Source organism: Neoarius graeffei, chromosome 18, assembly GCF_027579695.1.
Source record: "Neoarius graeffei isolate fNeoGra1 chromosome 18, fNeoGra1.pri, whole genome shotgun sequence".
Taxonomy (NCBI): domain Eukaryota; kingdom Metazoa; phylum Chordata; class Actinopteri; order Siluriformes; family Ariidae; genus Neoarius; species Neoarius graeffei.
Genome location: NC_083586.1, coordinates 52,859,737 through 52,885,718, shown reverse-complemented (window position 1 = coordinate 52,885,718; position 25,982 = coordinate 52,859,737). Strand labels below are relative to the sequence as shown.

Sequence of the window (25,982 nt, the reverse complement as noted above, 5' to 3'; positions counted from 1 at the left end):
AGAGAGAGCAAGAGAGAGATTTACCTTTAGTTTCCGACAGGGCACTGCATCCCAGTCTATAGTCTTGAACCACCTGTGCTTTTTCACATCTTCTGCTCCATTCTGCCAAATAAGCAGCACATAAAGACCTCCGTAAATGACTTCAGAAAGAGAAGCAAAGGAACTAAACCTCAGATTTTAAAGTGTATGTAATGTCCCTAAATCACACTTTTTTTCCCCTTTGCACAAAGCAACAATCATTATGTTGATTGACCGTGTGTTTTTGAACCATAGCTGATCCAAAAGGCCATAAATTAATGGAAAATCAGTAAAACCAGCCGATTTTCATGGAATCTGCCAAGACTGACGCGGAAGATCCCGAAGGGGTGCGTGACATCACACGTGTAACAATCCAGGTATCAATTTTGTTCCCATACACAGCAGTGGTTAGACCAGTCTCGATATAGAATCACGTTTTGGAGAGAATTCTGATAGTGACTGGGATTCTTACAGTACATGTCGGATGAAGGGGCAGAAGCTTATCAAGGATATTCCGGAGTAAATGGTTCTCTTTTTGAGCCCCCAAGATGAGAATCAGGCCAAGTTTACATTAGACCGTATCTGTCTCGTTTTCTTCGCGGATGCACTGTCCGTTTACATTAAAACGCCTGGAAACGCCGGGAAATGGGAATCCGCCAGCGTCCACGTATTCAATCCAGATCGTGTCAGCTCCGGTGCTGTGTAAACATTGAGAATACGCGGATACGCTGTGCTGAGCTCTAGCTGGCGTCTCATTGGACAACGTCACTGTGACATCCACCTTCCTGATTCGCTGGCGTTGGTCATGTGACGCGACTGCTGAAAAACGGCGCGGACTTCCGCCTTGTATCACCTTTCATTAAAGAGTATAAAAGTATGAAAATACTGCAAATACTGCCCATTGTGTAGTTATGATGGTCTTTAGGCTTGCCATCCTTCCACTTGCAAGTGATAAGTGACTTGCGCACAGCGGCTCAGTCCCGAATCACTGCTCGTGCACTACACTCGCGCGCTCTGTGAGCTGCGCAGGGCCGGAGTGCGCACCCTCCAGAGGGCACTCGCTGTTCAGGGCGGAGTGATTTGGAGCGCAGCCGCTGAGGAGGAAGCGATGAGCCGCACTGACACATTTCAACTTACGTGCCGAATTAGTCATGTGATTAGCGTATCCGTGTATTGGCGTTGCTGTGTGCACGCGAATCGTTTTTAAAAACGTTAATCTGATGATCCGCTGATACGGTCTAATGTAAACCCCACCTCAGACGCCAGTTCATGACAGTCCCGCTCACCGCAGATAGCGCACCACCAGCCAGCGAGAATTGGAAACACAGCTTGGTTTGTGGATTTTTATTCCAAGCTGGCCAGTGCAAAATATTTACACGTACCTCATAAATACAGAAATACCTTTAAAGCGTACACTTATTCAGTGTAATTACTGAAAGAAAATACGAAGTGGATGATAATAGGGGAATCGACAAACTGTCCAAATGTCAGATCAAATGTCATTTATTAAATAAACTGTTTCGTTTTGCTCCAATAATTCCCATGTGGTGGTTCTGGTGGTGGTGAACACTTGAATGAGATTTATTATTAGTCGGAAATCGACACGAAACCCGCCTGCTTTGTTTGCACAAACTTCACCCACTATCGCTTTAGATTGGTGTAATTTCTCGGAAATTCGTGAACTGTATGTCCTGTCGTATACGGATTTGAGCATCCAAACACAACGCGGCGCTTTCACAGCGTTATTTTTGTAAGACTCCAACAATATCCAATTTCAGCAAGTAAACAAGTATGGAGTCAGATGAACCGAAATGACCCAGATAACCGGGGTTCCACGCATGACCTCATGCGAGATTAGCCCTGGGGCAAGGCTGCCTTTTTCCGGGATCCGGGATTTATCGATAGCTTTGTGCTTGATATAAAATAAATAATTATTTTTCCCCCCGTTTTATTAATTCATTTTGGTTGTTACTAATGATATTCATTTTAAAGCATTACGATAAGCTTGACATACACTTTAAAGATCTCCAAAATCTCATCTCATCTCATTATCTGTAGCCGCTTTATCCTGTTCTACAGGGTCGCAGGCGAGCTGGAGCCTATCCCAGCTGACTACGGGTGAAAGGCGGGGTACGACCTGGCGACTTGTCCAGGGTATCACAGGGCTGACACATAGACACAGACAACCATTCACACTCACATTCACACCTACGGTCAATTTAGAGTCACCAGTTAACCTAACCTGCATGTCTTTGGACTGTGGGGGAAACCGGAGCACCCGGAGGAAACCCACACGGACACGGGGAGAACATGCAAACTCCACACAGAAAGGCCCTCGCCGACCACGGGGCTCGAACCCAGGACCTTCTTGCTGTGAGGCGACAGTGCTAACCACTACACCACCGTGCCGCCCAATCTCCAAAATAAGAATAACAACAACAACAACACATAAGCGTGCTCACGTAAAGCATTTCTTTCTCTATGGGAGCATAGCCAAAGAGAAATCTCATGCATATGGCATTATCTGGGCAAGATTCACTTGATATCATGTAGAATTGTGAAAATTCGGAGACCTTTCATCTTCAATATGGTGATCTGTAGCCAGTGAGAGACGAGGATGCAGGAAAAAGAAACGAACGCTCACGCAGGAAACGTTACACGTCCGTAAGAGGACTTCAGCGCTACAAAACATCTCGAATTGATCTTTGAGTTGACGTATTGCCGGAGTGTCCATCTCTCGGTCAATGGGTACGCTTGCTTTTCTTTTCTTCACGCTCTTTCATTCTCATGGTCTTTTAAGCATGAAGTTAGTAATTCATGCAGAGACGATGGAAAAACGAGACAGATGAGGAAGAAATTATCCTGACTGCAATAAAATAAATAAACACAAAGACCTTTGTGAGAGAAGTTGTTCATCTAAGCATGCTTTCTGCATGGATGCCATGTTTTGATGCACGTCATGGCTAGAGAGTGCACATACACACACAAAAAAAGAAGAGCTTACGAGTGGTAAGACAATCCACATTTGCTATGAATAATCATCTGTGGTTTTATTACCATAACTACAGTTGAGGGAAAAATGGGAACGGATGCATATGCATTCAAGAACTTCCCAGCACCGATGACGACAGCGCCGAGACCCAACACGCCTCAGCTGCCACTCCAAATGCACGCCTAATTCGGCAAATCTGCTTCAACAGAGGACAATATGAAACATGACTGCCAATAACTGGAAACCTACACCTGGTTAAAACAATCCTAAGTGACCCTATTGGGGGATCGAAGCCCAGCAACTCAAGTCAGACTCCCTGCTCCACTTTCCATGCTCGCTCCTCCGTGTGGTAATTCTGTAGAAGAAAATCTTGTAAGGCACCCAAGTTCTACACCATGATCAGATTTCTTTCCATGCGTTTGGAATCTTTTTGCTTAATTCACCACAGACAGCATGCATTTTAGAAGAGCAGATCAGCACACGGAGGCTACGTTGTTGCCAAAGCAGCACCATGTTCAATTTCTTTCAAGTGTGTGTGCAGTCTGGGAAAACCCATTGGATGTCGCTGTTGATCAAATCTGGCAATTAGCCCCAAACGACCTGGATTTTCGCCAATTGCACGCACAAACCGTATGAGGAGCCAGTTTAACAGTCTTAAATATATCCAAAACTCTGCTCGCCAAGTGTCATCCCCTTACGGCACGCTTGGAACAATTTGTTTCGTTGCCAAATGGACTAAAGCCAAATCTATTCAATTTCAAGTCAGTCAGTCACAAAGCTTCTGTGCTGAAGTCTGAAGGAAATCCGTCAATACAATTTCTCCTTTTTCCAATCACGCTGCGAGAACTTTATATAAATCCCGACCACAAATAAAAGGGAAGCATTTCAGGTCAAGAAAAAAAAAAAAAGTTTGTAGATTTCAGAAACAAAATGTTGTAGAAAATCAAAATTTCGCCATGTTTTTGTCTAAAGATAGGTCTTCCTAGTTTCAGACCAAACTTCTCAGACTCCTTTAGTTGAGGTCATTCAGTGAGATCCAAAATTTGGTCTGAATACAATCACACTTGACTGCATAGGGTCATACCAAAGACCATCATAAAAACAAGTCCCCGATGGGTACATGTGGCTACTGCTTATAAATAAAATCGTTTTCTGATCCCATGTCCAGACAGTAAATATACTGTAGCAAATACCAGTACAGTGGTGCTTGAAAGTTTGTGAACCCTTTAGAATTTTCTATATTTCTGCATAAATATGACCTAAAACATCATCAGATTTTCACACAAGTCCTAAAAGTAGATAAAGAGAACCCAGTTAAACAAATGAGACAAAAATATTCTAATTGGCCATTTATTTATTGAGGAAAATGAGCCAATATTATACATCTGTGAGTGGCAAAAGTATGTGAACCTTTGCTTTCAGTATCTGGTGTGACGCCCTTGTGCAGCAATAACTGCAACTAAACGTTTGCGGTAACTGTTGATCAGTCCTGCACACCGGCTTGGAGGAATTTTAGCCCATTCCTCCGTACAGAACAGCTTCAACTCTGGGATGTTGGTGGGTTTCCTCACATGAACTGCTCGCTTCAGGTCCTTCCACAACATTTTGGTTGGATTAAGGTCAGGACTTTGACTTGGCCATTCCAAAACATTAACTTTATTCTTCTTTAACCATTCTTTGGTAGAACAACTTGTGTGCTTAGGGTCGTTGTCTTGCTGCATGACCCATCTTCTCTAGAGATTCAGCTCATGGACAGATGTCCTGACATTTTCCTTTAGGATTCACTGGTTGTAGCAGTTTGTAGGAGGGGGAGGAGCACAGAAAGACGGCAGGCCAGAATAAAGTTTAATAACCTTCTTTATTTTTGCTCTTTTCAGACGCAACAATCACTCTCTCAGCCATGCACACACACAAGTCGTCTGGCTGGGGAGAGAGCTCACTTCCTCTGCTCTCTCGCTCTTTATATAGGGTGTGATCACTGGGAAGACACACAAACACAGGTTAATTGACATCAGGTGTAGTGATTCTGCCACTTACCTTCCCTGACTCCGCCCTCCGGTCACAGACTGGCGCTTGACCACGCCCCAGCTGCCACACTGGTATGTGCTTAGGGTCGTTGTCTTGCTGCATGACCCACCTTCTCTTGAGATTCAGTTCATGGACAGATGTCCTGACATTTTCCTTTAGAATTCGTTGGTGTAATTCAGAATTCATTGTTACATCAATGATGGCAAGCTGTCCTGGCCCAGATGCAGCAAAACAGGCCCAAACCATGATACTACCACCACCATGTTTCACAGATGGGATAAGGTTCTTATGCTGGAAGGCAGTGTTTTCCTTTCTTCAAACATAACGCTTCTCCTTTAAACCAGAAAGTTCTATTTTGGTCTCATCCGTCCACAAAACATTTTTCCAACAGCCTTCTGGCTTGTCCATGTGATCTTTAGCAAACTGCAGACGAGCAGCAATGTTCTTTTTGGAGAGCAGTGGCTTTCTCCTTGCAACCCTGCCATGCATACCATGGTTGTTCAGTGTTCTCCTGATGGTGGACTCATGAACATTAGCCAATGTGAGAGAGGCCTTCAGTTGCTTAGAAGTTACCCTGGGTTCTTTTGTGACCTTGCCGACTATTACATGCCTTGCTCTTGGAGTGATCTTTGTTGGTCGACCACTCCTGGGGAGGGTATCAATGGTCTTGAATTTCCTCCATTTGTACACAATCTGTCTGACTGTGGATTGGTGGAGTCCAAACTCTTTAGAGATGGTTTTGTAACCTTTTCCAGCCTGATGAGCATCAACAACACTTTTTCTGAGGTCCTCAGAAATCTCCTTTGTTCATGCCATGATACACTTCCACAAACATGTGTTGTGAAGATCAGACTTTGATAGATCCCTGTTCTTTAAATAAAACAGGGTGCCCACTCACACCTGATTGTCATCCCATTGATTGAAAACACCTGACTCTAATTTCACCTTCAAATTAACTGCTAATCCTAGAGGTTCACATACTTTTGCCACTCACAGATATGTAATATTGGATCATTTTCCTCAATAAATAAATGACCAAGTATAATATTTTTGTCTCATTTGTTTAACTGGGTTCTCTTTATCTACTTTTAGGACTTGAGTGAAAATCTGATGTTGTTTTAGGTCATATTTATGCAGAAATATAGAAAATTCTAAAGGGTTCACAAACTTTCAAGCACCACTGAATACATAGAATGTCTTTATCATCACTGCACAAATGTACAACAAAATTTAGTTCGTTCACAAAAGTGGCACTACCACTCTTGGGCACTACAGCCCAAGGCCATCCCATGGTGACCTACCTGCATGTCTTTGGACTGTGGGGGAAACCAGAGCACCCGGAGGAAACCCACACAGACACGGGGAGAACATGCAAACTCATACACTTTAAAGATCTCCAAAATCTCATCTCATCTCATTATCTCTAGCCGCTTTATCCTGTTCTACAGGGTCGCAGGCAAGCTGGAGCCTATCCCAGCTGACTACGGGCGAAAGGCGGGGTACACCCTGGACAAGTCGCCAGGTCATCACAGGGCCGTTACATAGACACAGACAACCATTCACACTCACATTCACACCTACGCTCAATTTAGAGTCACCAGTTAACCTAACCTGCATGTCTTTGGACTGTGGGGGAAACCGGAGCACCCGGAGGAAACCCACGCGGACACGGGGAGAACATGCAAACTCCACACAGAAAGGCCCTCGCCGGCCCCGGGGCTCGAACCCGGACCTTCTTGCTGTGAGGCGACAGCGCTAACCACTACACCACCGTGCCGCCCAGTTTGGTATCAGCTTATCAATTTTTTTTTCGCCTCATTTGGGTCGGCATCACCCAAACTGATGATCACATCATCAGCTTTTCTTTGGCTAAATCAGACACAAGGCACACCACCACTCTTGCCGGAGCACTTCAGCCAGTACTGCTGGTCCAGGGAATCGAACCAGCGACCTTTCGGTCCCAAAGCTGCTTCTCTAACCATTTAGGGCTTCCCCTAAATAAATATTTTCAATCTATCTGCCAAAAAGCTCAGAAAAACTTACAAAACCTTTCATTTGACCTTTCAGAAGGACCAAACAAAAGCTGTGATAAACAAAAGGTAAATTTTCTCAAAATAAACCCCACTTACTTGATATTGAATCAGTAGCCTTGGTGAACCACGAGGTGAATTTCATTTATCTTTTTATCTGCAGATTATTTTCCGATACTACAAAGTTATAACGAAGTTTCTTTTATTTCTTATTAGTTTATCACCTCAATAGCGCAATAATACGAATGCAATATGCACTTTATGTTACTTTTTAAAATGTATGTTGTTCTGTGTACTGTTCTATTTTTATGTGGTCGTGTGTGTTTTTTGTGGTCTGTTCTATTTTTATGTGGTCTTGCACTTTAAGGTTAGCTTTTCATTTCATCGTACTTGGTACAATAACAAATTCTGATTGGTTCCGAAATTTCTCAAGTAGAAGAACGGGTAATCGAACTTGATCAGGATAAGTGCTGATTGGTTACGAAGTTTCACTATTGTTACACTCATTCTTACAACACGATGACATCACTCATTCTTGTGTACCTTTGATAACGCGAGATCAACTGTTTGTATCGTGAGATCACGATTTGCTGTTCTGGTGATTGTAATGCTGATACGTATGCACACAGTGCGCTATTGTTAAGCCTCACTCAGAACCCGCCGTAAGTGTTTTGGACACGCATGGGTCGCAGGGTTTGGTAGCTCGCAGCCGTGCCGCAGGGTTGTGGTGAACCTGGGGGAAAGTTTGGGGGAGGAGTCCGGGCAAAGTACTTGTCAAGAACAGATTGCACACCTGACTTCCTTGAGGCGTGGGAAAAATTGCGCCGTTCGGCCGTGGAAAGCATATATCTGACGCACGCGATCAGTGTGTGTTCAGTGAGCGTGGAGTGTGCGAGACTTGCATTTTACCAGTTTCCTGCACTACGAGTTCAGGCCGCACTTGTGACACGTGTCTGATGCATGTGATTAGCAAGTTACAATCACTCATAACTTGTGTGTGACGCAAGCCAGGAGTGGGTATAAACCCAGCGTGTCTGCAGCATTCTGCATCGGTCTTTTGACTGAAGAACGTTGGATATTTTGTGGGAAAATTTTTTACATTTTCAGTTTAAAGTTTAGAAAATGGGACCCAAGAAGAAGCGAGCAAAAGTGAAGTAACCCAGCCTGAAACAGCAGAGGGGGAGGAGGAGGAAGAATTTGATGACCGGCGAGCCCTGCACGGACAGGGAGAAGTATGGCTTCAAGCCGGCAGAAGGCACAGCACCCTGCCAGAAGGATTTCCACAGGTAAATACACATGCTTTAAACATTCATTTCAGTATCTACAACCCCGATTCCAAAAAAGTTGGGACAAAGTACAAATTGTAAATAAAAACTGAATGCAAAAATTTACAAATCTCAAAAACTGATATTGTATTCACAATAGAACATAGACAACATATCAAATGTCGAAAGTGAGACATTTTGAAATTTCATGCCAAATATTGGCTCATTTGAAATTTCATGACAGCAACACATCTCAAAAAAGTTGGGACAGGGGCAATAAGAGGCTGGAAAAGTTAAAGGTACAAAAAAGGAACAGCTGGAGGACCAAATTGCAACTCATTAGGTTAATTGGCAATAGGTCATTAACATGACTGGGTATAAAAAGAGCATCTTGGAGTGGCAGTGGCTCTCAGAAGTAAAGATGGGAAGAGGATCACCAATCCCCCTAATTCTGCGCCGACAAATAGTGGAGCAATATCAGAAAGGAGTTCGACAGTGTAAAATTGCAAAGAGTTTGAACACATCATCATCTACAGTGCATAATATCATCAAAAGATTCAGAGAATCTGGAAGAATCCCTGTGCGTAAGGGTCAAGGCCGGAAAACCGTACTGGGTGCCCGTGATCTTCGGGCCCTTAGACGGCACTGCATCACATACAGGCATGCTTCTGTATTGGAAATCACGAAATGGGCTCAGGAATATTTCCAGAGAACATTATCTGTGAACACAATTCACCGTGCCATCCGCCGTTGCCAGCTAAAACTCTATAGTTCAAAGAAGAAGCCGTATCTAAACATGATCCAGAAGCGCAGACGTCTTCTCTGGGCCAAGGCTCATTTAAAATGGACTGTGGCAAAGTGGAAAACTGTTCTGTGGTCAGACGAATCAAAATTTGAAGTTCTTTATGGAAATCAGGGACGCCGTGTCATTCGGACTAAAGAGGAGAAGGACGACCCAAGTTGTTATCAGCGCTCAGTTCAGAAGCCTGCATCTCTGATGGTATGGGGTTGCATTAGTGCGTGTGGCATGGGCAGCTTACACATCTGGAAAGACACCATCAATGCTGAAAGGTATATCCAGGTTCTAGAGCAACATGTGCTCCCATCCAGACGACATCTCTTTCAGGGAAGACCTTGCATTTTCCAACATGACAATGCCAAACCACATACTGCATCAATTACAGCATCATGGCTGCGTAGAAGAAGGGTCCGAGTACTGAACTGGCCAGCCTGCAGTCCAGATCTTTCACCCATAGAAAACATTTGGCGCATCATAAAACGGAAGATACGACAAAAAAAGACCTAAGACAGTTGAGCAACTAGAATCCTACATTAGACAAGAATGGGTTAACATTCCTATCCCTAAACTTGAGCAACTTGTCTCCTCAGTCCCCAGACGTTTACAGACTGTTGTAAAGAGAAAAGGGGATGTCTCACAGTGGTAAACATGGCCTTGTCCCAACTTTTTTGAGATGTGTTGTTGTCATGAAATTTAAAATCACCTAATTTTTCTCTTTAAATGATACATTTTCTCAGTTTAAACATTTGATATGTCATCTATGTTCTATTCTGAATAAAATATGAAATTTTGAAACTTCCACATCATTGCATTCCGTTTTTATTTACAATTTGTACTTTGTCCCAACTTTTTTGGAATTGGGGTTGTATATGCTTATGTAATTAATATTATATATACTGATTTTCATGTGTGTTTCAGCTAACAACGCCCAGCATGAGGACACTGCAATACCATCATCACTGTCAGGCCATTGTGCCATGCTCAGTGATCAGGACAAGGACATCTCGACACCCCGTCCCACCACTCAGCAGGAGTACGAGGGGCAGGACAGTAGCTCGTAGTCAAAGTGTGTTTCAGTGCTCAAACTGTTGGGCTATGTAGTTGGGATTTTTTTTATAGTGTAATAAAATGCGTTATTCCCTTATACACAGGTTTTATTATTTGACGTTTGCATGGTAAATTAAACATATACTCAAATAAAAACAGCAAATGAGGTGGTCTTCTTCCTTTCTACAATGCTACACGCTACATGATCGGTTCCTTCCCAATATATATACCCAGAGTCTTGCCCCTCGTGTTGCGTGCAGGTCGTGTGCACACCACACATCGGGGTAGAAAGTGAGATGCACTTCTGTCTTGCGGGCCGCACAAATAGCAAGTGTGGAATACTTGTATCGTATTTCTGACGCACGGCACTCATACAGTGACCGTGCGTCACTCATGCGTCTTACCGTCATCGCAAAAAGCCCCTACTCGCCGCGCTGCTGACTTGGTTCAGGCGTACAAAAAGGAGTACGGGTCCCGTACGTAGTGCAGCCCTCTCAATATATTTCTGAGAAAGGGGCAAGTAAGAAAGAGTAGTAGGCAGAGGTTAAGCCAGGGATCCCAGCAGTAATTGAAAAAAAAAATATAGAGGAATGTAAGGAACTATCAGCATGGGTCAAGGGGTCTGCAAGCCCTTTGCGGGGTGCAGGGGCAGCGCCCCTGTTGGGGGTACAGGGCGAAGCCCCCTGAAACTGTTGAGATTTTAACATTTAAAGATGCTACAGAAAATTTTTTTTTTTACATAGATTTAACATAGAAAAGCAACAGAATTTAACAATAATGTGTCTCTATTTGATGCCATATTTTGTAATCTATGGCATAAGTGGCAAAAAAAATTTTTTTTTAATAAAAATTAGATGAAAATGTAGCTTTGAAGAATATACTTGCCCAAGTATTCCACTGATTTTGTTATAATATAATAGTATCCATAGTTCATCTCTTTTTTTTTTTTGTTTCGAGTTAAAGCCTAGGTCACAACCGGACGTACGATTTTTTGGCAGTGCGATTTTTGGCGTTTCCCAAATCGCTGCATTTTTTTTGTTCGTGGAGAAAGATGCACGTTGGCCGTAAGTTTGTCTTGCAACCTGAAAAAAACGTAAGCGCCCGTAGAGTTTCTTTGACATGACAAAGAACCTCTGCGGCCGGTCTGTGGCCAGTCTACGGCTCGAAAATCAGCACGTCACACGCGCGCCCTCCGTGCGTTTCTTGTGTTTTTTGCACGTAGACCGGCTGTAGGAGCACGTACGGCCGGTTGTGACTGAGGCTTAATGTCAATACTAGTCTAATATAAGCCACATTCATTTTTCAAAAATCATGAATATGAGCAGAAATCAATGATTCAGTAATATTAGATATATACATATGTACAGCAAATATTGGAGATATTTGATTTAAACCTTTCTCTTTTTGAAAGGTTTCACTGCAGAGGAGTTTAATGCTCTTTTCCGGGGTGCATTCTGTGATCTTTCCTCCAGTTTTCTCTGCTTTTGTTTCTCTGATCTTTCCTTCTGCTTTTTCTGATGCTCCTGCAGCGCTCTTTTGGATAGTTTCTTGGCTACTCTGTTCGCATGAGCTTTTGTTTCGAGTTCTGTATTCACCACGTTCATTAATCTCTTCTTGGATTTGATTTCCTCTCTGGCTAAGCGCAACTACGCTTTCCACGACATATTGAATTCAGTTCAACGCATTAGAAACAAAAGCACGAACGGAGTTAAAATACGTCTTCTAGCAAATGGGCGCAGCCATATTGTTTTCTCGTTCTATCGCGTACAGTCTCGCGGTATTTACATCAATTTAACTTCCGAGTGTTCCCGAATGTCAACGAGAACAAACGAAGCCGACGAAAACATCACTAAACAAGCAAACCAAATCAGAACGCATTCTGCTGGTCATTTTACTTAAACAAACATATTTTTAACGGATATACAAGAGATTTAAAAAAAAAACACTTTGGCTTGAAAAATAGCGGAATTCCGCTAAATAGTGGACGTCTGGGATCCATGTTAAGCGTAAGCTGAGTGGAGGCTGCGTTAGCCGCCGCCGCGTTGTATAAAAAAAAAGAAAAGAAAAAAAGAGGGGGGTCCGGGGGTCCTCCCCCGGAAAATTTTGAAAATGTAGATGTTAAATGGTGAATTCTGAGTGATCCTGAATGCAAAATTTTATTTTTATGAAGTATAAATTATGAAGTAAAAACTTATGAATTTCAATTCTTTGAAAAACCACTGAGTAGCTGGCAATGGAGCGTTTGTAGGCGGCAAAATCGCTGGTTGCCGGCAGTTACTGAGAGGACTGGTAGCGTATGCGTTCTTGATTTGTCGCAAGACCCGTAGAATTTGCATGTGCAGGACCAAAAGTCTCCATGGGCAGTCTGCGACCTTCTACGGCACTGAACACACGCAAGTGTCACGCAAGTCTCAAGCACGATTTTGCCAAATTTTTTTACCGTAGACCACCCGTAGCAGCACGTACGGAGGGTTGAGGTTTTACACTCATTCTTACAACACAGTGACATAGTGGGTACTGGCTCACTTTGCCTCTATTGCCTCTTTTCCACCAAATCAGTTCCAGGGCTGGTTCGGGGCCAGTGCTGGTGCTGGTTCACAACTCGTTCAACTTGAGAGCCAGCTGAGAACCAGTTTGCTTTTCCATAGCTCGGGGTGCTAAGGGAAGCCACGTCATTACGTCGCTGTATACGTCAGTTACGTCATTGTATACGTCATTACGTCGCTGTATACATCAGTTACGTCGCTACGTTTGCATAAACCTTGGCGCGAATATCGAAGCAAAAACAACACGGAAGAAGCAGCAACAGCAGCAACAATAATAATAATGGATGACTTCGCGTTTGTACAGCTGCGGCTTCTCGTCGCTTAAAAATGGCGATCTTTCGCGGTCTTGTTATTGTTGTTGGTCTTAACAGCTCCGCCCCCCCGCTGACGTAAGCGGTTCTTTCCTCTGGCCCAGCAGAGAGTTGGTGCTAGCCTGGAACCGGTTTTTCTGGCCCCAGAGCCAGTTCTTTGTCAGTGGAAACAGAAAACCTGGTTCCAAACTAAACACCGGCCCCGAACCAGCCCTGGAACTGCTTTGGTGGAAAAGGGTCATCTGAGGTAGTAGCCACAAAAATGGTACCTACTACCGTCTGGCAAGGCACGCTGCAATACAGATGCAAGTGGGGAAGTCAAAATCCTGCGGTTACCAGAGGACTAATCCCCCACTGTAACCTTAGCTGTATAATAGGCGAGAGGCCGAGGGCTATTGAAACCGAGATAGGCACCGCGCCCATACGCCTTAAAAAGAGTTGGTTAGTACTGGGACAGGAGACTGCCTGGGAAGACCAGATTCTGGTGTGAGAGGGACTTTGGCTTTTTTTTTTTGGACATCACACTTGCCAAGATATGGCACTAACACTGTGCCAATGCACAACACTACTCACCTTCAAAACTCTGCTGAAAAACACACCTCTTCGGAATTGCTTTTCCCACTGCCTCTTAACTGCTCCCATTGCTCAAAAACAAACAAAATCGCCTTTTTCCGTATTTCCATAGTTTACTCCTTTTTTTTATCTCCACCCACCCTGTCTCTCCCCTCCTTGGTGCTGCTCTTTAGTACCTTTCTTATGGGCAGCACGGTGGTGTAGTGGTTAGCACTGTCACCTCACAGAAAGAAGGTTCTGGGTTCGAGCCCAGTGGCCAGTAGGGGCCTTTCTGTGTGGAGTTTGCAGGTTCTCCCCATGTCTGTGTGGGTTTCCTCCAGGTGCTCCAGTTTTGGGGCCTTGGGGCTCCAGTTTTGGGGCCTTGAGCGAGGCACCTAACCCCTAACTGCTCCCCAGGCGCTATTAGCATAGCTGCCCACTGCTCTGGGTACGTGTGTGTTCACCGCTTCAGATGGGTTAAATGCAGAGAGGAATTTCACAAGTGTACGTGCGATGAATAAAGCTGTTCTTAAAATTTCTGTTACTTAGTTCTGTCTGTGTATCTGTTTTTCATCGAGTGTACAGTGTTCTTCGAGTTTGCGTACTGTTGTGTAACGTGGATTGTTCTTGGATTTTAAACTGTACAGTGTCCTTGGGTATCTTCAAAGGCACTGATAAATAAACTAATTATTATGTTCTCACTTCCTGGTTGATGTCTTTGCCATCAAATTCATTTGCACATTATGGACGAACCAGAAAATCCAATATGGTGGAAATTAACATCATACATCATTATGAGCCAGAATCAGAGAAAGTGGAATCACATTTCTTTGGCATTGGATTATGGAGTTATTACTGTAAAGGTCTGGCCTAATTTGACACTGTCCTCAATCACTGTGTCAAATTTCATTTAAAAAAAAAAAAGTGGACGAAGTGTTCTATGGGCTGCTATAGACTCCCATGTGGAAGAAAATATAAAAAATAAAATAAAATAAAATAAAAGGCCACTCAGTAGAGTGTATACTTCCGCCAAGTCACATAACATCAAAATCAAAATCACCTGAACCAAGGATAATACTAAAGCTGTCCACCAAATTTCATCCAAAACTGTTCACTACTTTGAGTTACATTGGGAAAAGACCAAAAAAAACAACAACCCAACCTTGGATCTGCATCAAAAACTAAAAATCAATTGTTCCTTGGCCTGTGGCCTACCTTTCCTCCAAAATATCATCAAAATCCATTCACTACTTCCTGAGTTACATTGGGAGCAGGCAAGCAAACAAAAGGATGTGAAAACAATGTCCTCCAATAAAGTTGGCAGAGGTAATAATTGGGAAAACATACAATACAACACATTAGGTCCTTGGCCCCCAACTATTTCAGAGGAATAAAACTGTTGTTTTAGGAAAATAATTAATGTTAGGTTTGTTATAATAACTGTTGAGAATGATCTTCCTAGAACAGCTAACAAGTGTACAAAGCGAGAAATAATCTATTGCCAAAAAATATACAAGGAATGTTTAGTGAGAGAGAGGGGGGATATAATCTAAGGGGAGACCTAAATTTTAAAAAACCAAAGGTTCGAACAAATATGAAAAGCATGTGCGTATCGAGCTGTGGGGTGACTTTATGGAACAGACTGGAGACAGAAATAAAACAAAGTGCAAATATAAATCTGTTTAAAAAAAGGTACAAAAAATATTTTTTAAAAAGTATATAGAAGAGGAAGTATGTCAATGGAGGATGATGAGGGATAAATAGAATGGGGTTGATTGTTATATTAGAACTAACTTAGTATATGGTACATATTTATGGGGATAGTTTATATCTTCATATTTACAGGGATAGGTATGTACTAGATATTTATGAACTGTGTATATATATTTATGAAGTGTGTGTGTAATTATATATTTATATAGATATTCATGAAGTGTATATATGGTATATATTTTTATAGGTGTATTAATGTAGTTTGGATTTCAGGGTAGTTAAAAAGGGGTGGGAAATTAAAAAAGTATTGTACTTCTTTCCACTCCTTTTCGAACAATGTGTGGTGTTTTGTAATGTCTTAGCTCTTTGTTATTTTTTTTTAATTTCTCGTTTTCTTTCTTTTGTATGTACAAATAGTTACATACATTTTTATACATGTTCAAAATAAAAATAAATTCATTCATTTAAAAAAATACAAATTCATTCATTCATTCATTTAATTCCTTACTTAAACCCCCAGAACAACTAACTAAAACTAGAAGTGTATACCTCCACTAAGCCACAGATCAACATCAAAATCAAATCACTTGAACTTAGGATAATACTAAAGCTGTCCACCAAATTTCAGCCAAATCCATTCACTGCTTTAAGTTATGTTGGGAAAAGACAAATAAATAAATAAATAAATAAATAAATAAATCCTGGCTCCACATACATATCTGGATTTGCATCAAAATCTAACCAATCTTTCCTTGGCCCATGACTCACCTTTCCTCCAAATTTCATCAAAATCCGTTCACTACTTTGAGTTACATTGGGAACAGACAAACAAACGGAGGTGAAAACATAACCTCCTCCAACAAAGTTGGTGGAGGTAATAATTGGGAAAAATGTACAATATGCACATTTGGTGCTTGGCCCCCAGCTAATTATTAGATTATACAGTCTGACTTACAAAGAGAAATGCTTGCATTTCAAATAATGCAAGCATTATTTGTGAAAATGTGTTCTTTCAATTAAGACGCCTACAGTTGTCTTGCAAAAGTATTCATCCCCCTTGGTGTTTGTCCTATTTTGTTGCATTACAAGCTGAAATTAAAATGGATTTTTGGAGGGTTAGCACCATTTGATTTACACAACATGCCTACCACTTTAAAGGTGCATATTGTTGTTTTATTGTAACAATACTTAAGATGAAAAAACAGAAATCTGGGATGTGCATAAGTCTTCACCCCCTTTCGTATGAAACCCCGAAATAAGAGCTGATCCAACCAATTCACTTCATAAGTCACATAATTAGTTGATTAAGATCCACCTGTGTGCAGTCAAAGTGTCACATGATCTGTCACATGATGTCTGTATAAATCAACCTGTTCTGGAAGGACCCTGACTCTGCAACACTACTAAGCAAGCAACATGAAAACCAAGGAGCCTCCAAACAGGTCAGAGACAAAGTTGTGGAGAAGTATAGATCAGGGTTGGGTTATAAAAAATATCCCAAACTTTGAATATCCCACAGAACAACATTAAATCCATTATAGCAAAATGGAAATAATATGGCACCACTACAAACCTGACAAGAGAAGGCCACCCACCAAAACTCACAGACCGGGCAAGGAGGGCATTAATCAGAGATGCAACAAAGACACCAAAGATAACACTGAAGGAGCTGCAAAGATCCACAGCAGAGATGGGAGTTTCTGTCCATAGGACCACTTTAAGCCGTACACTCCACAGAGTGGGACTTTATGGAAGGGTGGCTGGAAAAAAGCCACTGCTGAAGAAAACACATTTGGAGTTTGCCCAACAGCATGTGGCAGACTCCCCAAACACATGGACGAAGATTCTCTGGTCAAATGAAACTAAAATTGATCTTTTTGGCCATCATGGGAAACGCAATGTGTGGTACAAACCCAACACCCTGAGAACACCATTCCGACAGTGAAGCATGGTGGTGGCAGCATCATGCTGTGGGGATGTTTTTCATCTGCAGGGACAGGAAAGCTGGTCAGGACTGAAGGAAAGATGGATGGCACTAAATACAGGGCAATTCTGGAGGAAAACCTGTTTGAGTCGGCCAGAGGTTTGAGACTGGGACGAAGGTTCACGTTCTAGCAGGACAATGACCCTAAACATACTGCTAAAGCTACACTGGAGTGGTTTAAAGGGAAACATTTAAATGTCTTGGAATGGCCTAGTCAAAGCCAAGACCTCAATCCAACTGAGAATCTGTGGCATAACTTGAAGATTGCTGTACACCAACGCAACCCATCTAACTTGAAGGAGATGGAGCAGTTTTGCCTTGAGGAATGGACAAAAACCCCAGTGGCTAGATGTGCTAAGCTAATAGAGACATACCTTAAGAGACCTGCAGGTGTAATTGCAGCAAAAGGTGGCTCTACAAAGTATTGACTTGGAGGGGGAATAACTATGCACACTCCGGATTTCGTTTTTTTCATCTTAATCATTGTTTGTGTCACAATAAAACAATTTTCACCTTTAAAGTGGTAGGCATGTTGTGTAAATCAAATGGTGCTAACCGTCCAGAAATCCATTTTAATTCCAGCTTGTAATGAGACAAAACAGGACAAACACCAAGGAGGATGAATACTTTTGCAAGATACTTAGTGCTGTTGATCATTAAAGCAAAATGGTGCTAGTTTACCAGCTTGTGTATCATATCTCTTCCCTAGAAAAAGGGGTGTGAGGGGGGAAGAAATCAGGAAATATTCTGGTGTGTTTTCGACGCCAAAACTGACAAAGTTACTTAAATGACCAAAATATTAGTTTTAAAATCACATTTCTGTAATATCAAAGTCAATATTGACACTCATTTAAAAGAGTTACGGTCTTCGCCACGTCATAAATCCCAATTTAAACCCTCGCTCTCTGATGAATAAAGTACAAGGTCACGTCAATTGACTAGATCATCATTCTCACCTTCATGTTCCCAAGTCTTCTTGCTCGGTCAATCACCAGAAACTTCTTGATGAGATCCCTGAATAGAAACGCACAGAGAGGTGGTTTATGAGGACAGCAGAGTTCATCCAACCAGTAGCCTCACAAAGAAAGATGTGATATGCCATGTGTGTGATATGGACACGTGCCCTTAAGCCTTCACCTCTTACATCGATAAAACACCAAATACGGTGTAATATTGGGTCTAACGCCATAATTCTGTTGCATTCTCAAATCTGATTGGTCACAAAACACTGGTTAAATTTTCTTAAACAGCAGTTTTGTGTACATTACTGCACTCGTACAAATACGTTATTGTTTTTATCGTAACAGCTCATTCAAGGACTAGTATATTGGATGCGCTGTGTAATCCAAGACGAGTAACATTAGTAACATGCTGGCTGAATAACGTATTATTCAACAGTGATATGGTTGTGTTTTCTGTAAGAAATGTTTATTTAACATTTATGGAAGGAGTCTTCAGTGTCAGCGGTACGTCTGAAGAAGTGAAAAGACGTTGCAGTTTCTTGGTAAAAGGACACTCGATTTTTTTTTCTTCGTAACTATGGAAGAGAGTGAGGTGAGGTGAGGGAACAACCGTTTTTATTCTATCCATGCTCACTGGATATAAGCAATCAGGCGCGCCGATTGGCTACTCTACTACTCAGATATCAGCTCATATACCATGAGTCGAGAAAAACAAAATGGAGGACCGCGTTACTGAAGCACCCACAGCGATAAGGTTCTGGGTTCGAGCCCAGTGGCCGGCGAGGGCCTTTCTGTGCGGAGTTTGCATGTTCTCCCCGTGTCCGCGTGGGTTTCCTCCGGGTGCTCCGGTTTCCCCCACAGTCCAAAGACATGCAGGTTAGGTTAACTGGTGACTCTAAATTGACCGTAGGTGTGAATGTGAGTGTGAATGGTTGTCTGTGTCTATGTGTCAGCCCTGTGATGACCTGGCGACTTGTCCAGGGCGTACCCCGCCTTTCGCCCGTAGCAGGGATGAGAGTGGGTGGTCACCAAAAAAGCAGAAAACAAGATGGCGCCCGAAGCCGGGGGTCTGGGAGGGATACTCCCCCAGGAAAATTTTTGAAAAATAAGGCCTTACAAACCACTTTTCCTTCAATCTGAGCTGTAGTAGATAAAAAAAAAATCTGTTGTCGTTTTTATATATTTACATGAAAATATGTTTCAAATCAATAGGAGTATTGTTTGAATTCAAAATAAAGTCACATTCTACATTCAAGGGTATGGTTATAATTCATGATCAACAAAAATGACAAACTAAATTGACATTAAACGTAAGTTTTATTAATTATTAAAATGTTCATATATTAAATAAAATTTCTTAGGGAGAAAAGGTCAGTCACCCTATGTCCTCATTAGTTGCATATGATTTCAAAAAGTCTTTTGAAATATTTAAGTTTTCAAAACTGTCAGCATTAATTCAGATTTACTGACTATCTATCATATACATGTTCAATGTACTAAATGAAACGAATGCTAAGTTTATGGGATAATGTCTGTGTACACTTTATACAATTATTTATAGTTCACAGTCACTTCTCATTTTCATTTGATCATTTCGACTTCTTCAGCTTTTTGGCCAAAGACAAGAGCTTGTCAGTCCTCTCTGTTTTTTATACCAGCATTGATTTCACGTACCTTCGCTTCGTCTCGCTTGTCAATTGTATTCGGCATTTTGAGTAAAAACGCCGATACGAAAGAGAAACGTATTTTTGAAGCGCAGTGACGATGAACATGTGCAAGTTTCGATAAAATAGAACAGATGCGGGTACTTTTGTAAGAACTGTTATGATTGGCTTTTGTTCTCTCCCACACTCTTGTAAGAACTGTTATGATTGGCTATCATGCTCTCCCCAGTGATGTTTTGGCCAATTACATTGTAGATAGCACGTATTCTACCGCGAGACTTGGCGAGACTAAAGATGACGAAATGTAAACATGTAACATCATCGTACACTTGAGTATCACGAAGGAACATACCCCAACCCCCCTCAATGAAAAAAACATCTCAACGGATTTGGCATAATATCGATTTTTGCTCAGAAAAAGCGGAAATCCGCCGAAAAGCAGAAAACTCATCCCTGCCGTAGTCAGCTGGGATAGGCTCCAGCTTGCCTGCGACCCTACACAGGATAAGCGGTTACAGATAATGGATGGATGGAAGGAACGTATCTCTTATTTTTCAAGAATTATCATGATAGCATTTTTCACAAATTGCTACTGTCATTTTGCCAGTTTGTTGACATTCTTCATCGTCAAGCATTAAAATTTGTTCAATTTTTTTTTTTTGAGACTGGTTCAAAAGCTCAAAGAAAAATAAAATTTGAATATTTTACGACACACGTATGCAATTTGTCACATATCCGCTAAGCAGAAATGATTTTGTCGGACGTTTTTCTTTATCGAATTTGCTAAAAATAAAAATGCTCCATTTCTCAAAATCCAGTAAATGTGGAGAGAATAAAACAGTTAATCCACTCAATCTTGTCTTGCATGGCTTACAGCCAACTCTGTACTACGCACCTCGTTGGCGATCAGCTCATGTATGACTCGATTTCATGGAATAATTATTAAACAGATAATGATAATAAAGGTTTAATATCAGAGTTTCCACAAATATGGCTCTTCACCTGATATAAAAGCTAAATATACATACTCTACTAATGTTAAAAATCCAAAATCCAAATTGTTAAACTTATAATGCTAAATATAAAAGATAAGAAAATTTCCTAGCCTGAGATACAAAAAAAAAAAAAAAAAAAAAAAAAAACCTTTACTTATCATACTAAATATTGGAGACACATTAAAAATAAGTCAAATCTGAAATTTGAGCAATACTAGGATATTAACAGGAAAAATTATCTGAGACAAAATGAAGGAATTACACGATACAATTACCTCATTGATAAAAAGTGTAAATGCAACAGCAATAGTATAATTGGGGGGTGGGGTGGAGGCTGTGTAGCAATAAACGAATTATTAATAATAATGAACGCACCAAGATACTAGTGGGAATTATATTCATAAAGTTAAACTAGATTACTAATTATTACTCTTGCTGGTCATCTAGTTGAACTTTATCAGTATAATTCCCAGGAGTATCTTAGTGCGTTCATTATATTATTATTATTATTTTCATTATATTTATAGCTGCTATAATAGTGATAAAGAAGTGATAAGAACCAACCCCTTTCACAGACATTAAAAAAAATAATATAAAATGGACAAAAAGTATAGCAAGAGTCATCAGGAGATGATCTACCCCCTCGGCTCCCACATGAAACCCCACTCCAAATATTCCAATGTTGAATTGGTTGCCATGGAAATATCGAAAAAACAAGATCAACTGTGAGCTACTGCTCACTTACGTATCCCCCTGCTCTCGTTTATATCAGAATGCAAGCAATCGAAGGAAAAGGACACTTATTATGAATGTTGACTTCAGCAAATAATGAACCCTGAAACAAGTAAGTAAAGAGCAGCTTCTCTCCCCAGGGATTTCAAACCGTCATTTTGAAATATAGTGTCAAAATCCACGCTATACGTTTCATAAATGCATTCGGTCGGTAAACAGGAAGTCGATGTGCGACAGACCTGAAAACGGTACACACAGTATAGAACCCAAAGCTGAAGCTCGGTACCAAATATCAAGCAGTTGTGATTTGTAGTTGCTGAGAAAAGTGTTATGAAAATTTCATAAATCCACACTGTGCATTTCATAAATACATTCAGTCGGTAAACAGGAAGTCGATGTGCGACAGACCTGAAAACGGTATAGAACCCCAAGCTGAAGTTTGGTACCAAGTGGCTATGATTTGTGGTTGCTGAGAAAAAGGGTGTTTCAGACGGACAGAGGTAAACCAGTATACCCCCCACCTTTTGGATCGGGGGATTGACTGATTGATTAAACGAATAAATAAAAATCCCCAAAACGTCAAAAGTCACAACTCCTCTGGTCACTTAAAGGAGAACTGAAGGCACATTTTTTTATCAAAATTCTCATATCATCTCTAGCCGCTTTATCCTGTTCTACAGGGTCGCAGGCAAGCTGGAGCCTATCCCAGCTGACTACGGGTGAAAGGCGGGGTACACCCTGGACAAGTCGCCAGGTCATCACAGGGCTGACACATAGACACAGACAACCATTCACACTCACATTCACACCTACGGTCAATTTAGAGTCACCAGTTAACCTAACCTGCATGTCTTTGGACTGTGGGGGAAACCGGAGCACCCGGAGGAAACCCACGCGGACACGGGGAGAACATGCAAACTCTGCACAGAAAGGCCCTCGTCGGCCACGGGGCTCGAACCCGGACCTTCTTGCTGTGAGGCGACAGCGCTAACCACTACACCACCGTGCCGCCCTTATCAAAATTCTATTTCTCATTTTATTAAATATCGGAATGCATTTTTGATCGCTATTTTGTCGCTGCTATAGCAAGTTATAAGTGTTTGAAATATGCTCTGTAATATATCAGTCCATATGTCAAAGCCATGGCCGTAAACGGGATTCGCTGAGACCTGTGCGAGACATTGTAGGACGGAAGTAAAACGTACAGCGGAAATCAAAGTGACCAACATCTACCAACATTGTCAAAAGACGCGCGCGCCCTCTTTCGAATGCTGACATGATCAAGCCGGAAGTTTTGTTTGTTTTGATAGCGATCAGGAAAGTTTGAAACAAGTAGGCAGTAATCGTCGTCATTTAAACTTGTTTTTATGCAATACTTCGTTTGGAAAACAGTTTTCAAAATGGCGGCACTGACACCTGGCTGACACTTCATGTTTCGAAGTCTCGTGAAGATCATGTGGATAAGCGACGCCTGCCGTGGACCAAATGAACTAAATTCAACATGGCTAAAAAACCGAATAGGCTGATAAGTATAATATTTAATTGCAATTAGTTGCCAATACGAGTCATGATATAAGGTTACTAAAACCTAAAACAATTGAATAACACGTTAATTAAGAAATAAAGCAAGTTTAAAAATAATTTCAGTTCTCCTTTAACATACGTAACTGTCAGGTTTCGTGAAAAAGTTCCTAATAGTTTGAGTTATGCTCTGGAAACTAAAATGTTTACAGACGGACAGATCGATAACTACACTACTGTTCAAAAGTTTGGGGTCACCCAGACAATTTTGTGTTTTCCATGAAAAGTCACACTTTTATTTACCACCATAAGTTGTAAAATGAATAGAAAATATAGTCGAGACATTTTTCTGGCCATTTTGAGCATTTAATCGACCCCACAAATGTGATGCTCCAGAAACTCAATCTGCTCAAAGGAAGGTCAGTTTTATAGCTTCTCTAAAGAGCTCAACTGTTTTCAGCTGTGCTAACATGATTGTACAAGGGTTTTCTAATCATCCATTAGCCTTCTGAGGCAATGAGCAAACACATTGTACCATTAGAACACTGGAGCGAGAGTTGCTGGAAATGGGCCTCTATATACCTATGGAGATATTGCACCAAAAACCAGACATTTGCAGCTAGAATAGTCATTTACCACATTAGCAATGTATAGAGTGGATTTCTGATTAGTTTAAAGTGATCTTCATTGAAAAGAACAGTGCTTTTCTTTCAAAAATAAGGACATTTCAAAGTGACCCCAAACTTTTGAACGGTAGTGTATATATCCCCTGTATTATATGCTGGGGGGGGGATAAAAATTAATTGGTAGTACTGGCAACTTTCTATGCTATGATATAGGCAGAATTTAAAAAAAAAACTGTTCTAGGAAAATACTCAACATTGGGATGAGAAGGATTATTTTTGCACCATGGTGTTCTTTTCCTTAGAAAACGTATCCTGAAGATGCCATTTGCCTTTTCCATATCTGAGGTTATACTGGTAGCACTGGTTGAACTGTACCCTGATAACTGCCATTTCTTAAAACAGATATCCACAGAGCGACAACTCCAAATAAAAGCAGCTTTCTGATCCAACATTATGACTCATTGCCACATGCATGAATTATTGCTGCCTTTATAATATTGTGTTGTATTGCACTGGAATAGATCATTCCTCTCCTCATGCCTCAGTGTCCCAGGTAGCTTATTAAAATGCTGATTGTAGTAGAAGAGCCTCATATTTCTTTTGCTCATTACACTGTCAAGTTGACGTGAGCGATAGCGATGCCTCGGATGTGTGCGTTTGCGTCAACCTTAGCCTAACTCGGCTTGGCGCGTGTGGATGCTTCCCCTTCTGCTGTATGATATCCTGTCGGTCTCTCCAAGCCTCTCCTGACACACAGCTCTCGTCTCACCAACTTGTGGCCTACTTGGAGCTGTCAACCTGCCACTCAAACTAATGCACCTGGTTTAAAGGGCGGCATCAGTGTCTGAAGTTCCCTCCAAGTGCCTTCAAATGTCTCCGGTGTGTGCTCAAGCCACCGTAGTCCAGCGCTGTATTATGGGAAAGCTCGGGAAAAGATTCTTGTTGGGCCGATATGACATGAAATCTATAAATTCGATAGCTTAAAAGCTTAGCACAACCCTGGACATTATCAGCAAGCCTTGACAAGTAATGCTCAGGGTTGGAGTCAATCAAACTGGATTTTACCCGGACTCATACATTTCCCATGAAGGTATGTGATGCTTTTTATAAGGAATAAAAATATGAACTGGGCAGAGTTACTACTACCACACCACTGTTGACTACCTTCCAGTAACAACAAGTCCCCCCCTACAGGTATTTGCCAATGCTAACAATATTTTACTTATAAAATATACACCGTCATTTTTCCTGTTTGGGGTTCTGACCAATCCAGATTGAGAATTCAACAGTTCCATTGTAAGAGTAACACACTTTGGTAGAATTCTTGTTTCAAACACAACCTGAGAGTTGGTTTATACTTGGCATTTTCGCTCAACTTATGCCATGTTCTCAGAATGACTGCCACTGCCAACAAGCAGTTCCTGACTACACTGAAAATTAATATGGAGGAATAACGAGGGAAGCCATGGCCTTATGGTTAGAGAAGCAGCAGCTTCAGGTCACTGGTTTGATTCCTTGACCACTAGGAATGTCTGAAGTGCCCTTGAGTAAGGCACCTAACCCCCAACTGCTCCCCAGGCTGCTCTGGGTACGTTATATATAATCGCTCTGGATAAAAGCATCTGCTAAATACCTGTAATGTAATGTGATCCTTGTTTGCTCATAAATGGAACAGTACTGTACCATTCATAGGAAAGAACATCTTCAGTTTCCTCATTTCTGAACACACATGATTTTCTTTGTTGACTGTAAGCTTACGTGTTGTTGTTGCTTCACTGTGCTAATGACTTAAGTGTCTCAAAAAAACAAACAAAAAAAACCCTCTTTCCCAGTTATATAGTGGTTCTGTTCCGTTCACGCATAAGCACTCCCAGTAGTTTCCCATTATTAGACAGTACTAGAATCTGACTTGGTCTTCTAGAGCGAAGGTTTTCAACCTTTTGGAGTCTGAAGCACATCAACGACTAAACCTGATCATCAAGGCACACCAACTTAAAGTTGGTTCTTGATTATGAAGAACGTCGGACACATTACAACAGGCTCAGGGCTCTCTAGAACAGTGATTCCCAACCACTGTGCCGTGGCACATTAGTGTGCCGTGAGAGATCATCAGGTGTACCGTTGGAAATGATCCAATTTCACTTAATTGTTCCGAAAATTATTATTTATTTACTGCAAATAATTTGTCTTCGTTCGT

The 25,982-nt window shown here is 41.5% G+C and overlaps 1 protein-coding gene across 1 annotated transcript in view; it reads right to left on the bottom strand.

The window, feature by feature from the left end:
• The window catches only part of prkx (protein kinase X-linked), a 119,299-nt gene that overhangs the window by 6,234 nt on the left and 87,083 nt on the right, over positions 1 to 25,982 (bottom strand). Inside the window, exons 6-7 of the mRNA XM_060898992.1 lie at positions 18,242 to 18,299; positions 25 to 102 (exon numbers count right to left, since the gene is read on the bottom strand). Of these exons, the coding sequence (XP_060754975.1) occupies positions 25 to 102; positions 18,242 to 18,299 (136 nt within the window). The remainder of the gene's footprint in view (positions 1 to 24; positions 103 to 18,241; positions 18,300 to 25,982) is intronic.